General features: G+C 40.4%; 1 protein-coding gene across 1 annotated transcript in view; it reads right to left on the reverse strand.

Moving 5' to 3' along the window:
* Positions 1-1,434: 1,434 nt before the first annotated feature.
* FARSB (phenylalanyl-tRNA synthetase subunit beta) overlaps positions 1,435-14,555 on the reverse strand; it is a 38,718-nt gene continuing 25,597 nt past the window's right edge. Inside the window, exon 17 of the mRNA XM_060242187.1 lies at positions 1,435-2,018. Coding sequence (XP_060098170.1) covers positions 1,867-2,018 — 152 coding nt within the window. The 3' untranslated portion in view covers positions 1,435-1,866. The remainder of the gene's footprint in view (positions 2,019-14,555) is intronic.

The following is a 14,555-nucleotide window of genomic DNA, read 5'->3' on the forward strand; positions in this document are numbered from 1 at the left end:
CAAAAAGCCAGTGACCCTCTGCCTCCCCTCTTCCCAAATTTCACTTATGCACTAATGGAAGGACTGCTGGCAGAAGAGGAAAACTGGAAGATTTTTGCTCTGTACCCCCCCACCCCACTGCTGCCTAACATGTTGGTTGCTGAGTTTAGCTGATCTGACATCAGATAGTGGCCTTTACTCAAAAATTCATGATAAATAGATCTTATTCTTGTCTGACCCATCTCATTTCTCAAAATAAATTCTTAGTATGCATGTGGTGCAGTGGTGTCAATACAAGGGTAGGTGAAACAGTCTAGAACTCTGGCACCAATGGAAGCAAAAAAAAGTGTATACCGCTTCAGAGTGAAAACTTCTGCCACTCTGATATTTACCATGTTACATACATACCCCTATCCCTCTTATTGCAGGACAAATAAAGTCTCTGGCAAGTGTAAGGAAGACCCATTAAACAATCAAGTTGTTGTGCAGGAACAGGTTACTTACCAAATGCTCCTCCCACATGGAGAACAAGGACAGGGAATGGCCATCTGTGCTGGGGCAGTTTACCACTACAACCAACAACTTTGGAAAGCTGAACCTCATAAATGTGTAGCGTTCCAACAGAAGGAAACCTGGCTCAGTTACTCCGGTGTGAAAGTGCTCCACAAAATTTATTTACACCTCACCTGTGTAACCCAAAGCAGATTCCATATTCTCCCATCCTCCATTTTATCTTCACAATAAGCCTGTGAGGCAGGTTAGGCAGACTGGCCCAAGGTCACACAGCATGCTTCCACTGCAGAGTAGAACCAGGGATCTGCTAGAGATCCTAGTCTAGCTGCCATATTGGCTTTCACACAGCTAAGGCACTCACTACTTTCTGTGTTTGGGAGGAATGAACATGCATCCTACTGCCTATATCCACAGAATATGCTCAGTCAACAATAACTCAAGAATAGCTCTGGAAGATTCTGAGTGATACTTTTAATGGGCTTGAGAAGTCTTCTGTGTGGTTCTGAGGCAGACCATGAAGAAGAAAAAGGGGTGCTAAGCAGTCTGTTACTATTACATTATAGCACCCATGAGCAATCTTTTTCAGGCTTTGGTAAGCAGAAATAGCATTGCTACTGTTTGAATATGTACCCAATTTGAGTTTAGCATCACAATCTTAAGTGCAAGAATTCCTTTAGGCACATACAGCGGCAGATCCCTGTTTAAGACTAAAACTGTTCTGAGTGGCATCTGGGGGAAAGCATGGCTAATCCTTCCAACAAGGAAACAGATGGAAGGCTCAGATGAGCCCCTGCACATGAGCAGCTTTGGATAGGAACCAGGGTTGCCAGGTCCTCCCAGGGCCACTGGCAGGGGATAGGGGTGGGGGTGCAATCTATTTGATTCTTCCTCCCCATACAGATCTATCTACAAACGTTTAAACTACTGTAGAAGTAACTCCACTTTGAATAAATGAATTTATTTCTTTACCATCTTTTCCCATTGGACAACCACATGACACTCATACAGTGACAACTCAGCTTCTTGTTCTGCTCACATTTCTTCAATATTTGTGCTTGTTAATTAACTTATTGCATAAAAATAAAGAAATGAGATTGGTTACACACACAGCTGTAATCACTAATGGGCTCAAGTTCTGCCTCAAGCATTTTTATTAACAGATTGATCATTCAAGGTGTTATACTTGAGAAGCTATAGTTTTATGTTACTGAAGACAGCTCTATTGCAAAAATGGGAGATTTTTTAAAAATTAGAGCTCCAAAGAAGCTTGGTCTAGGTTCATTAAAAGGTAGGAATGAGCTCCTAAAAGGTTACCACAAAACCAGGCTGGTTACAGAATGATGTGGACGGAGAAGGGAGGCTGCTCTCAGGCATTCACAAGAAAGGCTCAATTGTGATTTCTAGAGCAGAGCAGGGCATGGTGAGCTCAAACTTGGTGATGACATCAGGGTGAAGGACTCCGAGGTTCCCGATGCTGTGTCCTTTAGCAAAAATCGCAGCACAGCGCCCAGGGAAAAAAGCAGAGTCTAAGAGAAAAGGGAAGGTGAAAAATGAAATAGTTACACAATGAGCAGTAAGAACATCGATTGTCTTAACAATGGGTGTTATGCATTTTGCAACTGGATTTTTGCTATTCTTACACAGTAAAAATCCAGTTGCAAAACACTTTAGTGCTGTGTGAATGCACCCAATGTTCATACAAACAAATCATTTCCCATTAAAATAAATGGCTCAAAATACAAGGAAGAAGCTGGGGGGAAAAAGAGCTTATTTACAAACCTTTGTCTCCAATCATGATTAAGGGGGAGTAAGAGAAATTTAGTAAATCAACCATTATTAATTGCAAAACTTAAGATGTAACATATATTGTGAAACAAAGATGTTAAAAGTTTACTGCATGGTAAAGAACAAGAAGCTTTCTCTCTCTAGAGATTATAACTAAAATAGGCATTTAAGATTACAATGGCACTAATAGAGCCTCATAAGAACATAAGAGAAGCCATGTTGGATCAGGCCAATGGCCCATCCAGTCCAACACTCTATCACACAGTGGCCAAAAATTTATATATATGTGTATGTGTGTGTATATACACACACACACATATATATATATACACACACACTGCGGCTAATAGCCACTGATGGACCTCTGCTCCATATTTTTATCTAACCCCCTCTTGAAGCTGGCTATGCTTGTAAAACTGCAATGGAAGTTTTTGGGGATGGGCACCTTCCAAACCCTGTTTGTGATTCCCAAACAGATGTTTGTGATGGTTCTGCCATCACAAACTTAACATGAATTTCCAAAGTGGGTTTATGTGGTTCGTACATGGGGCAGAAAGTCAGGGTTTAAACCCCTGCTTTTTTTCCTCCAAAAGCAGCTGAACAGCAGGGAGGCACTCTCCACCATCTGTAGTCCCTTTACTATAAAGGGACTGCAGAAGACTGCTCAAAACAAGTGATTTGCCCCTGAGCTGTTTTTCAGAGTTTCTGCAAATCCCATTTAAAGGGTCTGTGGTCCCTTTCAGTGGGGTTTGCAGAGCCACAAACCAAATGAATTAGTGATTTGATTCGTGGCTCACCATGAATCAAACAGCATTTTTGCCGCTTGTGCTTATCTCTAGTAGCTTTGTCTCATGTCCCACTGCAGCTGTTGTCAAAATCTATACCCTTCTTCACGCAATCTGAAACAGGCCCAATGGCCAATCCACACACTATTTTTAGCATTTAACATCATAATGACTTTATTGTGTAATTTTTTTGTGTAAAATGTTCACATAATTTTTTTAAAAGGATGCACTGCATCAAAGAAAACTGTATATATTTAGGGATATTCCCTAAACACACATTTGTTCAGAAACTCTTCAGTTACAAGACACACTGCATACTTAATGCATTAACATAACTGTCAAGCTATATATTTCTGGTAAAGGGCCCAATTGTCACTAGGCTTAACAAGAAGCACATTAAAGTTCAAATATTACTGAGCTTACAAACATCTCATTTGTGTAGCAAGCCAGAATCATGTACAGCCCTGTTTTTTTTAAAAAAAAAAAAACAGTCTAAGCTATACCTCAAGATCATGAGCTGCTGACGCGATTTCTGAAGCAGTTGCATTAATGCACAAGGACCAAGCTGGAGATTCAGATAAAATAAGCTATTAACAAAAGCACCCATGAATTATCCAATGATCATCACTAATAGGCTTGACAATCCCCAGTTGTACAAAACTGGAGGAAACCGTGCTATAATAAATACAATAAAGGCAAGACTTTTCTGAGTGATTATTCTCTAATGTAACATAATCATGCAAGACATTACTGTGAGTACAATATATTGTACCAAAGTATAATAAACAATTGATAGCAAGTCCATCATAAGAGAAAGTCCATCTTGAGAGTCCAAAATGCCAAGTTTGAAAAAGGCTTCAATGCAGAAATATCTTGTCCCACACAGCAATCTCAAAATGCAACACACACCCTAGGTGAAATGTGTGTGTTTCAATAGTTATTCTTCCTCAGGTGACTGTTCTCCTGAAACTGAAGCTCACAATTTTTGGCATGCATGAGACTAAACATTCAAAAGCGGGCAGGGGATCCCCTGGTTTGGAGGCCCTCCCTCGACTTCAGGGTTATCAGAAAGCGGGGAGGGGGAATGTCTGCTGGGCATTCCATTATACCTTTTGGAGACCAATTCCCATAGGGTATAATAGAGAATTGATCTAAGAACGTAAGAGAAGCCATGTTGGATTAGGCCAATGGCCCATCCAGTCCAACACTGTGTGTCACATAGTGGCCAAAAACAAATTACACACACACACACACACATATAAATACACACTGTGGCTAATACATCTATGGGTATCTGGGGCTAGGGAGGGGGTTGTTTTTTAATGAAGGGGCACCAAATTTTCAACATAGCATCTAGTGCCTCTCCTCAAAAACTATCCAAATTTGAAAAAGATTGGACTGTGTGGGGTCCAATTCTGTGAGCACCTAAAGAAGGTGCCCCTATCCATTATTTCCAAATGGAGGGAAGGCATTATTAAAAGGAGCATGGTCCCTTTAAATGTGATGGCTAGAACTCCCTCTGGAGTTCAAGTGTGCTTGTCACACCCTTGCTTCACCCCAAAGTCCCCAGATATTTCTTGAGTTGGACCGGGCAACCCTAATGTCTAAAATGGTCTCAGAAGAACTTGATAAAAGGAAATACTTCTTCACCCAAAGGGTGATAAACACATGGAATTCACTGCCACAGGAGGTGGTGGTGACTGCAAGCATAGACAGCTTCAACAGGGGACTGGATAAACATACGGAGCAGAGGCCCATTAGTAGCTATTAGCCACAGTGTATTGTTGGAACACTCTGTCTGGGCAGTGATGCTCTGTATTCTGGGTGCTTGGTGGGGAGCAGTGGGATGGCTTCTAGAGTCCTGGCTCCACTGATGGACCTCTTGATGGTACCTGGGTTTTTTGGCCACTATGTGATAAGAGTGTTGAACTGGATGGGCCAAAATGGCTTCTGTTATGTTCTTAAACTATACCTCAACTATGTACTTCTGAAAGCACCACCTTAGCCAGACAGTGAAAAGCTGAATTAACAGTAGCATGCAATCATCTCATTCCAATATGAGGAATCTACCACAGGAGTAGCAAAACAAACAAAAAGTTCAGGTTTCAGCTGAATACCAACTGCTGACCAAATTTCAAACACTGCACTGCCCATTCCTACTGTGTGAAGTCAGGTTTGACAAAGAAAACAGCACAAGGTTATTCTGCTTTCTTAAATTCTAAGCATGCCCACCAGCAAAGTCCAGTGTTCTGCATGTTCTGAGGCTCCATGCAAGTGTCTCTGTGTGGGAGTTAATTGTGCACTCTCCAGTAGTAGGCTACAACACTAACTTCCTGCACATGATGCTGATCTACTTAATCCTCCAGGATGTCTATTGGTTCTAGTCAGATTCCACGTGGGAACTTTTTTTAAAAAATCTTGCTCATAGATGCATGCATCACAACAAGCACTCAAGGAAATTTAACAGAAACATACAGAGTGGACACCATGCATTCTACAATTTGTTTTTTATTTCTTGTTCAAGGCAAGCAAAAAATTCATTCCCAGAATTAATTACAAACTCAGAAAAAGTGTGTTGCATATTCTTATGACTGTACTAGTGAGGAAATCTGTGCTTCCCCACATCAAAAATTCATCTGTCTAAGAAAAGCTAGCATACTACTGAGAACATAGTTAAAGCAAAGTGGAATTATTCAGGAGAATGCTTTTGCAAAGGGACAAGGGCTGTGGTTTATGGTATTGTGTATTGCATGCTTTAACTTGTTCTTGCTGCATTGTTTTCTAATTTCCAGTTTTTCCATTCCTTATGTAATGTCTTACATGATTAATCTCACTGTTTCCTAACTTTGTAATCCCATTTTATTGCAGTGTTTATTGTATGATTTATAGTATATACTGCATTGTTTTGAATTTTGTAATCTGACTTCTGGTTCAGCTAGAAAGACAGACTATAAACACATTTAACCAGTTAATGCTCATTGTTTGCTATGTTCACGGAGTACATCTTATGAGAAAGAGTATGCTAGCATTTTCACATAATATGTAGCCAGTTGTGAAGTAAATGACCTGCTCACTTCCTACAATGGAAACATACATGCATATTGCCAGGTCTTTGTTATTACAGTTCCATGAGCATGACTGCTGGTCAGAAACAGGCAAAGAACCAGTGCAAGATGAATATGGAAAGGAAACATCTTGTTGGATGTTCTTGCACACATTACCCACAAACCCATTATACAGACCAACTCTTAGCTCTAGGATTCTGCTTAATTGAGCAAAAAGTTTTGCTTTCACAATGCAAACAAGAGGCAGTGTTGGTGCAAGAAAGGATCTTTATCCCAGCAGCATGCTACCCATGTACTAAAAGCAAGCCTCTTTCTTGCAATAGGACATAGAATGGAATTTACCAATGTGAAAAATTGTCTTTAGCAAATGCAAGTAGGCTTCTATGGTAAATCTTCTATTGGGAAACCTGCCTAAACTGTTTTGTAGGTTCTGCAGACAACTTCAAGTCAACTATCCTGTTTAGTCCAATCCAATTTTAAAAAATACAGCAGAGGTTGCTCTGTAAGCAAGCATTCACACCTCAATGCCGTCAGGTGTTACAAATTTTACTTGAGAACTCTGAACTGCTGCAAGTAAACCTAAATGGAGGAAACTATCATGGAAAGGTTATAATCAGTAACTCAGAAAGTGGGGAACAATTACATTCATAATACCTTCAGACAAACAAATGCATTGTGGGAAGAGATGCTAAAGCCTTATCCAAAGAAAGCCACATGCAAGCAGACAAAAATCACAGTTCATACTAAGAATGCAATTTCCAAAATGCTTTGAGGTTCATGTAATTCTGGTATCAAAGCTTTTACAACATGCCCCTAAGAACTTATAATTGTCTTTGTGTTCAGACAGCAGGACCACTTTGATTACTCAGGGGGTAAACTCTTTGGTCACTAATCCAATGAAGTACCTACTCTTTACCACATTTTCTGGTTAATTGAGCTTCAAAGAGCTGGCTGAATTCTCTTTCAAACATCTTGCACTGCTTTTCCTTTCTGCCCAGTTCCTTCCCTTCTTCCCATGTTTTGGAGAAAAAAAGATTAAAGGAATGATATAGGATCAGAGTCGGTATAAAGTTTGAGACCATGCCGGCTCACTCCTATAATCTGAAAAAGTATCGGAAATCAAAACTTAAAGAATTGATGGGAACAACCTTTAGATACTCAACACGATTCTTGAACTCCTTGTCACATTTTGTCATTGGTTAATTCTTGCTCCTTGAACATATGCTGACAACCATATCTCTCTCTATATAATGACTAGAATACAAGGCTCACTTAAACCATCACAATTGCACCAGATAAACTAGCTAGTTCTTCCAGCAGCAACTTTTCTACAGGAGGACCTCCAGAAAGTCAATAGAAAGTTTTCATGGTTGGCCCATCACTAGATGTTTGGTGAAATCTAACCACTCAAGTTACAAAAAACCTACCAGCTTGAATTTGGAACAAGAATGGTTTTTTTAAAGTCCTGCTCTTATAAGAAAGCAAGAACTTCAAGGCCTGAATCTTATAGCTTTGCTCTAGACATGCTTCTTTCTGAGTACTGAGGAGGTCAAATTTAAGCGAGAAGAACATACAGACCAACAATATAAAATTCAAACCCAAAACAGCATATATACTTGAAATATTTTAGTGAATACATACAATTTCTTCCATCTGCCCTGAATAACCATTTTTCCTCACAACTTAGGAACTTCAAAGTAAGTCCACAACCTGCTAAATTTTGCACTTAGTTATGTACAAGTCATAACCACTCTGAATCACACAGACAAAAGTAATTCTTTTGTTGTCAGTCTTTCCATTTTATACATCAGAATCCTACACTCTACAAATATTCCTAAACTATCATTAGTTTAAAAAAAAGATTCACTACTTATACAGCATATGAAAGCACAATCGTTTCATCTATATAAACGTTTACTTTATTCTGGAAATGAAACAGTTAAAGGTACCTAAATGTACCACAAGTTAATCTGTCAATTCAATTGTAACCTTTCATCCCTTCATTGAACTTCAAAGAATAAAATCCCTTACTGTAAATTTGAATCAGTGGCACAGGTATGCAGATACAAGGTGGAGGCGGGAAGGGAAAATTGCCTTGAGCGATTCCCAGTGAGCCCATTCCAGAGGCAGGGGGTCTGAGATCCTTCAGCACACAGACATTTACATTTTATGTCTAAAGCAGAGGGGTTTTTAGTAGAATGCAAAATTCCAAGGGTATCTATATTTGCATTAACTCTAACATTTGTCAAGTAGCAATACCTCACTTTGTAGCATCTGTAATTTCCAAGTGGTATCTCCATACTGAATTTGATTAAGCCATCACCAATAGATGAAGCAGTAGTTACAAAAACTACAAGAAATAACGTAGAGCAGAAGGTGATTTATTCTGATGGATTTTACTAATTTACTTGCAACTGGGTGACTTGCCTACCACTGTGTAACAGAGATGACCATTTGCTGTCAACATTCAAAGGCTCTAGAGCAGGGGTGTCAAACTCATTTGTTATGAGGGCCAGATCTGATATGAATGAGACCTTGTTGGGCTGGACCATGTCAGGTTGGGCCGAGCCATTAGGGGCTGGGCCATGTGTGTACCTATTTAAGATTAGGTAGCAGAGATATAAATTTTATAAAGAACACAGACAAACAACAAATATATATATTTTAAAAGCTTAAAACATGCTTAAAACGTTACAACTCATTGGTCTTAAAGATGCTTTCTTTGTATTTCTCCCATGGGATCCAGGGACTTGGGGGGGGGAGCTTCAGCCAATAGAAGGAAGAGAGGCTTGGTTAAGTAGCTCTGCTGTGCAATTGAGAGAGTCTGGCAAAGCAAGCTGTTTCCCGTCCCTTCCTTCCCAAGGGATGAGCCTCAACCAATGGAGAAAATAGAGGTTTTGCTCTGTAGCTCCTGTGCAATTGAGCAAGTCTTGCAAAGCAAGCTGTTATGCAAAAGGAAGCAAGATACAGGGAGAAGGAAGCAGATGACAGCCAGTTGCTTGGGGGCCTGATAGGAGTCCTCCGAGGGCCTGATTTGGCCCCCAAACTGTATGTTTGACACCCCTGCTCTGGAGTGTTTCTTCAGGGGCTTAAAACACATGACAGAAGATATCTCATAAAAACTACGTCAGTGTGCTAATAGAAACTCCACCACAGCTTTCCAGTGATTTCTTGACAGTCTGGCTTGGCTTAGGCAATCTTTCAAAGCCACTCCTCTGTCTAATCCTCCAAAAGATGACAAATCACAACAAAATGAGTGAATCAGCCTCTTGATGTTGTCACCAATTTCCATTTCCTCTCATCTCCCCTCAACAACAGAAGGAATATTATATCAACTGAAGTTTCAGTTTATGATCTCAACACAGTTAAGACTTTGATTTATCTCAGGTGTTTCTCATTCTCTCTTGTACCTGTGAAATGTTTCACATAATCTCTGGTGATAGCTGAGCAATTCTACAGGACACCAAAATAAATAAAAGAATGAGACAAAAGAAGCCCTTTGAATCTTTTGGAGAAGAGAGGGTTAACAGTGTCATAAACAAACAATGACTATCCAGAAAGTTCACCTCTTCCTAAAATGCCCGAAGTTTCTTTCAAATAAAGATACAAAAATCAGAACCAATTCATAACTTCCAGCTGCCGTTGATGGAGCCTGGAGGGAGGCAGGCATCCTGCAGTTATGTCTGAACTCCAGATCTCCTCAGAATCCCCTCTCTCTGGACCATTTGCTCTATCTAGGGAGTTTTATTCCTGTGAGTCATGTGGTGACTCAACTTTGGCTGAAAAGGGGAATAATCACAAAGAAAGAACTTGATGTCTTCCACCTGACATTTTCCTCTGTCTCTTACTAAGTCAAACAACGCCACCTACACCTTACCTGAACAATTACCTTCACATTAGAACCAGTGAGATTCTCAGTTGGAAGCTGGGTCACCAGCCTGCAGTTGTTCCTGTGGGGCTCAAGTTACCACAAGATTTTGAAAGTTCAGCAGTTCATTCCCTTGGCTTTAAGAAATGAAAGATACTTGTGCAACAGATTTTATATAAAAAATGGAAAACCCATGCATAGTAACTGACTCGAACAGCCTGCAACACATTTGTAACACAAAAACCATTACAAAGTATAGATTAAAGTGTGACAAATCAAATACAAATGTTTCAGATTTTGGTATCTTCGTTGCAAGGCTTTTTTTTATTACTGCAACATGATTTTTTTTAAAAAAAAAATACAACTTACTTTTGATTCATTTCACCAATCCTCAACACTTCAAAAGATGAAAAATAAGGTGGGGAGAGGAAGAATAATGAAGCATACCACCTTACACTAAATATAGAGTTTGCAATCTGTAATCTACATAAATCTAGCAAAAACATAATACACAAGGTGGGATCCCTGGTTCCCACTCTGTGACAGTCAAGACAGAGATGTCTCTTGCTCACAAACAGTATTTCTACTGACGTGCAAGAAAACTGGATTGCAGTATGGAATAAGAACATAAGAGAAGCCATGTTGGATCAGGCCAATGGCCCATCCAGTCCAACACCCTGTCACAAAGTGGCCAAAAAAACCCAGGTGTCATAAGGAGGTCCATCAGTGGGGCCAGGACAATAAAAGCCCTCCCACTGTTGCCCCTCCAATCACCAAGAATACAGAGCATCACTGCTCCAGACAGAGAGTTCCAACAATATGCTGTGGCTAATAGCTACTGATGGACCTCTGCTCCATATGTTTATGCAATTCCCTCTTGAAGTTGTCTATGCTTGCAGCCGCCACCACCTCCTGTGGCAATGAATTCCATGTGTTAATCACCCTTTGGGTGAAGAAGTACTTCCTTTTACCAGTTCTAACCTGACTGCTCAGCAATTTCATTGAATGTCCACGAATTCTAGTATTGTGAGAAAGGGAGAAAAGTACTTCTTTCTCTACCTTCTCTATCCCATGCATAATCTTGTAAACCTCTATCATGTCACCCCTCAGTCAATGTTTCCCCAAGCGTTTTAACCTTTCTTCATAGGGAAAGTGTTTTAACCCTTTAATCATTCTAGTTGCCCTTTTTTTCACTTTTCCCAATGCTATAATATCTTTTTTGAGGTGTGGTGACCAGAATTGTACACAGTATTCCAAATGAGTCTGCACCATCGATTTATACAGAGGCATTATGATACTGGCTGATTTGTTTTCAATTCCCTTCCTAATAATTCCCAGCATGGTGTTGGCCTTTTTTATTGCAGTCGCACACTGTCTCAACATTTTCAGTGAGTTATTAACCACAACCCCAAGATCTCTCTCTTGGTCAGTCTCCGCCAGTTCACACCCCATCAACTTGCATTTATAGTTAACATTTTTGGCCCCAATATGCATAACTTTGCACATGGCCATATTGAACCTCATCTGCCACGTTGACGCCCACTCACCCGGCCTCAACAGATCCCTTTGGAGTGCCCCACAATCCTCTTGTTCTCACCACCCTGAACAATTTATTGTCATCTGCAAATTTAGCCACTTCACTGCTAATGGAGATAGTTACCATGTAACACCAAGGGCAAGGCTTGTTCCTGGGTTCATTGCTTCTCAGAAGGTTCAGTGCCTCAGAACAGGTTGATTAATAGTCCTGGCCAGTTGCTTGCCAAGGAGATTTTCACTTAAAGCAAAGTTGCATTCTATAGTCCACAGAGCTGCTTTAAAATTCACAGTTAAAATCTACAGACACATTTTCCAATGGTCTGGCTTCCTGCCCAGCTGTCTTGAGGATGGACTGTGTTGTTAACATTTTCTACACTGCTCCACACCTTCTGTTTAATTAAACAGAGGGAATGGAAAGGAGTTGGACAGTGTTGAGCAGCAACATTGATGCACAATCCTCTCAAATAGTAAGGAGAAACAAGGCACAAGATTTAAAGGCTGCATCACAATTGTCTGATTTCCAAGCAGGCGGATCTTAATTTACCAGTGCAACAACCTACAGGGAGTGACACACGCACATCAAGGTCCAGCAAAAAAGCAGCACAAAGTGCAAGTTCAGAAAGAAAATAACACTGATAACTTCTGGTAAAATGTATGGCAAACTCCCAAAACCTCTATTCAAGCAATATTAGTCTACCTTGTGCCACTGATTTACAGGATCCTGGTGAGCCATTTTATATAGTTTGTAAAGTAGGGCTGTAGCATATAAGCCAAGAAACATAATTCTGCACTGGTGAAAAATGATCACATATCCAATTCCAATGGTTCTTTCCATAGTGCAGAGCAAAAAATCCATATAGGGGAGCACCCAAGGCTAGAATAGTTTTCTCTAAACTCAGAGAAGTGACAGATCCCAAGGCCTGCTGCCCCGCTTAAAATCTTCCTTGGAATTTTTTGAAGGGATTATGGCCCTTTACCATGCACCAGGCAAACTAACTTTCACCTGATATTGCCAAAAACCTTCAGGAAAATTTAGGTGAGACAGGAGGTCTTAGTGCCAGTTTGGTGTAGAGCAACAGACTCCCATCTGGGGACCTGGGTTTGATTCCTCACTCTTCCACCTGAAGCCAGCTGGTGTCATCTTGGGTCAGTCACAGTGCTCTTAGAGCTGTTTTCTCAAGAGCAGTTCTCTCAGAGCTCTCTCAGCCCCACCTACCTCACAGGGTGTTCTGCTGTAGGGAGAGAAAGGGAAGGAGACTGTAAGCCACTCTGAGACTCCAAGTGAAGAGCAGGGTATAAAACCAACTCTTCTTCATAAGTATGTCTGGTGGGGTTGGTTAGACAACCCAAAATATCAAGAGGTGGGACAAATGCGGCAAGAGCAGGTTGAAGCTGAATCTGTCAAAGACAGGTTCAAGGTTTTGGTTATGACCTTTAAGGCCTTGAGAGGTCTGAGACCAAAGTATCTGGGGGACTGCCTCCTCTGCTACATCCCTGGAAGAACATTATGCTTTACTGGTCGAAACTTACTGGTGATCCCAGGCCCTAAAGAGGTTCAGCTGTCCTCTACAAGGGCCAGGACTTTTTCAGTCCTGGCTCTGACCTGGTGGAACTCTCTGCCAGAGAAAATCAGGGCCCTGTGAGATCTTTTATAGTTCTGCAAGGCCTGTAAAGCAGAGATGTTCTGCCAGACTTTCGATTAAGGACAGCAACGGTTGCCAAGCTGGCACCTCCCCCCTCCCCTTGGGGGTTCCCCACCCTTGATGCTGCATCTGGAAATCTGGATTGGACAAATTTTAATATTAGTCTACCTTGTGCCACTGATTTACAGGATCCTGGTGAGCCATTTTATATGGTTTGCAAAGTAGGGCTGTAGCATATAAGCCAAGAAACATAATTCTGCACTGGTGAAAAATGATCACATATCCAATTCCAATGGTTCTTTCCATAGTGCAGAGCAAAAAATCCATCAGGGTTTACAACTGTTATTTTAATCAATTTTATTCGTTTTAAATGTTTGTATTTATTGATTGTGTTGTACATCACCCAGAGTCTGGCACTGATTGGGATGGGGTGATTCATCAGGTTGATTGAATGAATGAGTAAGAAGGGGCAGTGAAATCAGATTTCCCTTTTGTTAATTCTAACAAACAGCCTTATGCATCTTGTACTAAAAAAAATACAGCTTATCATGTTTGATCATTTACATACTTTTTCAGCATTCACAGTTAATTATCTTTGACCAAAATATTCAGAAAGACTTTAAAAGTACAAATGACAGATAGCAACATGTTTGAGACATTGAACCAACAATGCCAAAGTGTCTGCACTGTGCACAGAAAATCTTGCACTGAGGAAACAACCTTTAAGGAACAAAGTCCCATTATACTCTATACAAACATTTAAATGTTTATCCAACTGAGATTATTTCATTTTCTAAGAATAAATGCAGTAACAGAAGAGATGGTATAGGTTAGGAATGAGCAATACAAGGGCATAATTAGGCAAAGTGACTGGAAGCCATCAAGAGAGTGCGGTTTCACAGCACACAGTTTCAACCCAGCCTTTGACAAACAGTGCCTGCACAGTTTTAAACACCTGTGCACAGTCATGACAGAAAACAATAATATTAAAATTAATGCAAGGTAAGAACCTCAACATTCTGTGCCAAGAACCTCATGCTAAGTGTGGGAAACTGTAGAAACATCTGGGATGAAGTCAAATACACCCAATCCTACACCCTCAGGGAACTAATACCAAGATATTCTAACACCATTTAGGAAACACACAATGTGAAATTTAATCAGCATTCCACAAAACCATACTAATTTACCTTTTTGTGAAAGCCAAAAAAGAAATATAGTCCTCATGATATTAACAAATTTCAGAAGACACATTCTGGGTTTTTCTAAGTAGACATTTAAAAAAAACAAACTAGCAAGTTCCCTCCATCAGAAACTTCATCACTCCAAACTCATTTTCTCAATACATTGCAAGGCTCCAGTTACACTAAGCACTAGTGCG

The sequence above is a fragment of the Heteronotia binoei genome, chromosome 6, assembly GCF_032191835.1.
Source record: "Heteronotia binoei isolate CCM8104 ecotype False Entrance Well chromosome 6, APGP_CSIRO_Hbin_v1, whole genome shotgun sequence".
In the NCBI taxonomy this organism is placed as follows: Eukaryota; Metazoa; Chordata; class Lepidosauria; order Squamata; family Gekkonidae; genus Heteronotia; species Heteronotia binoei.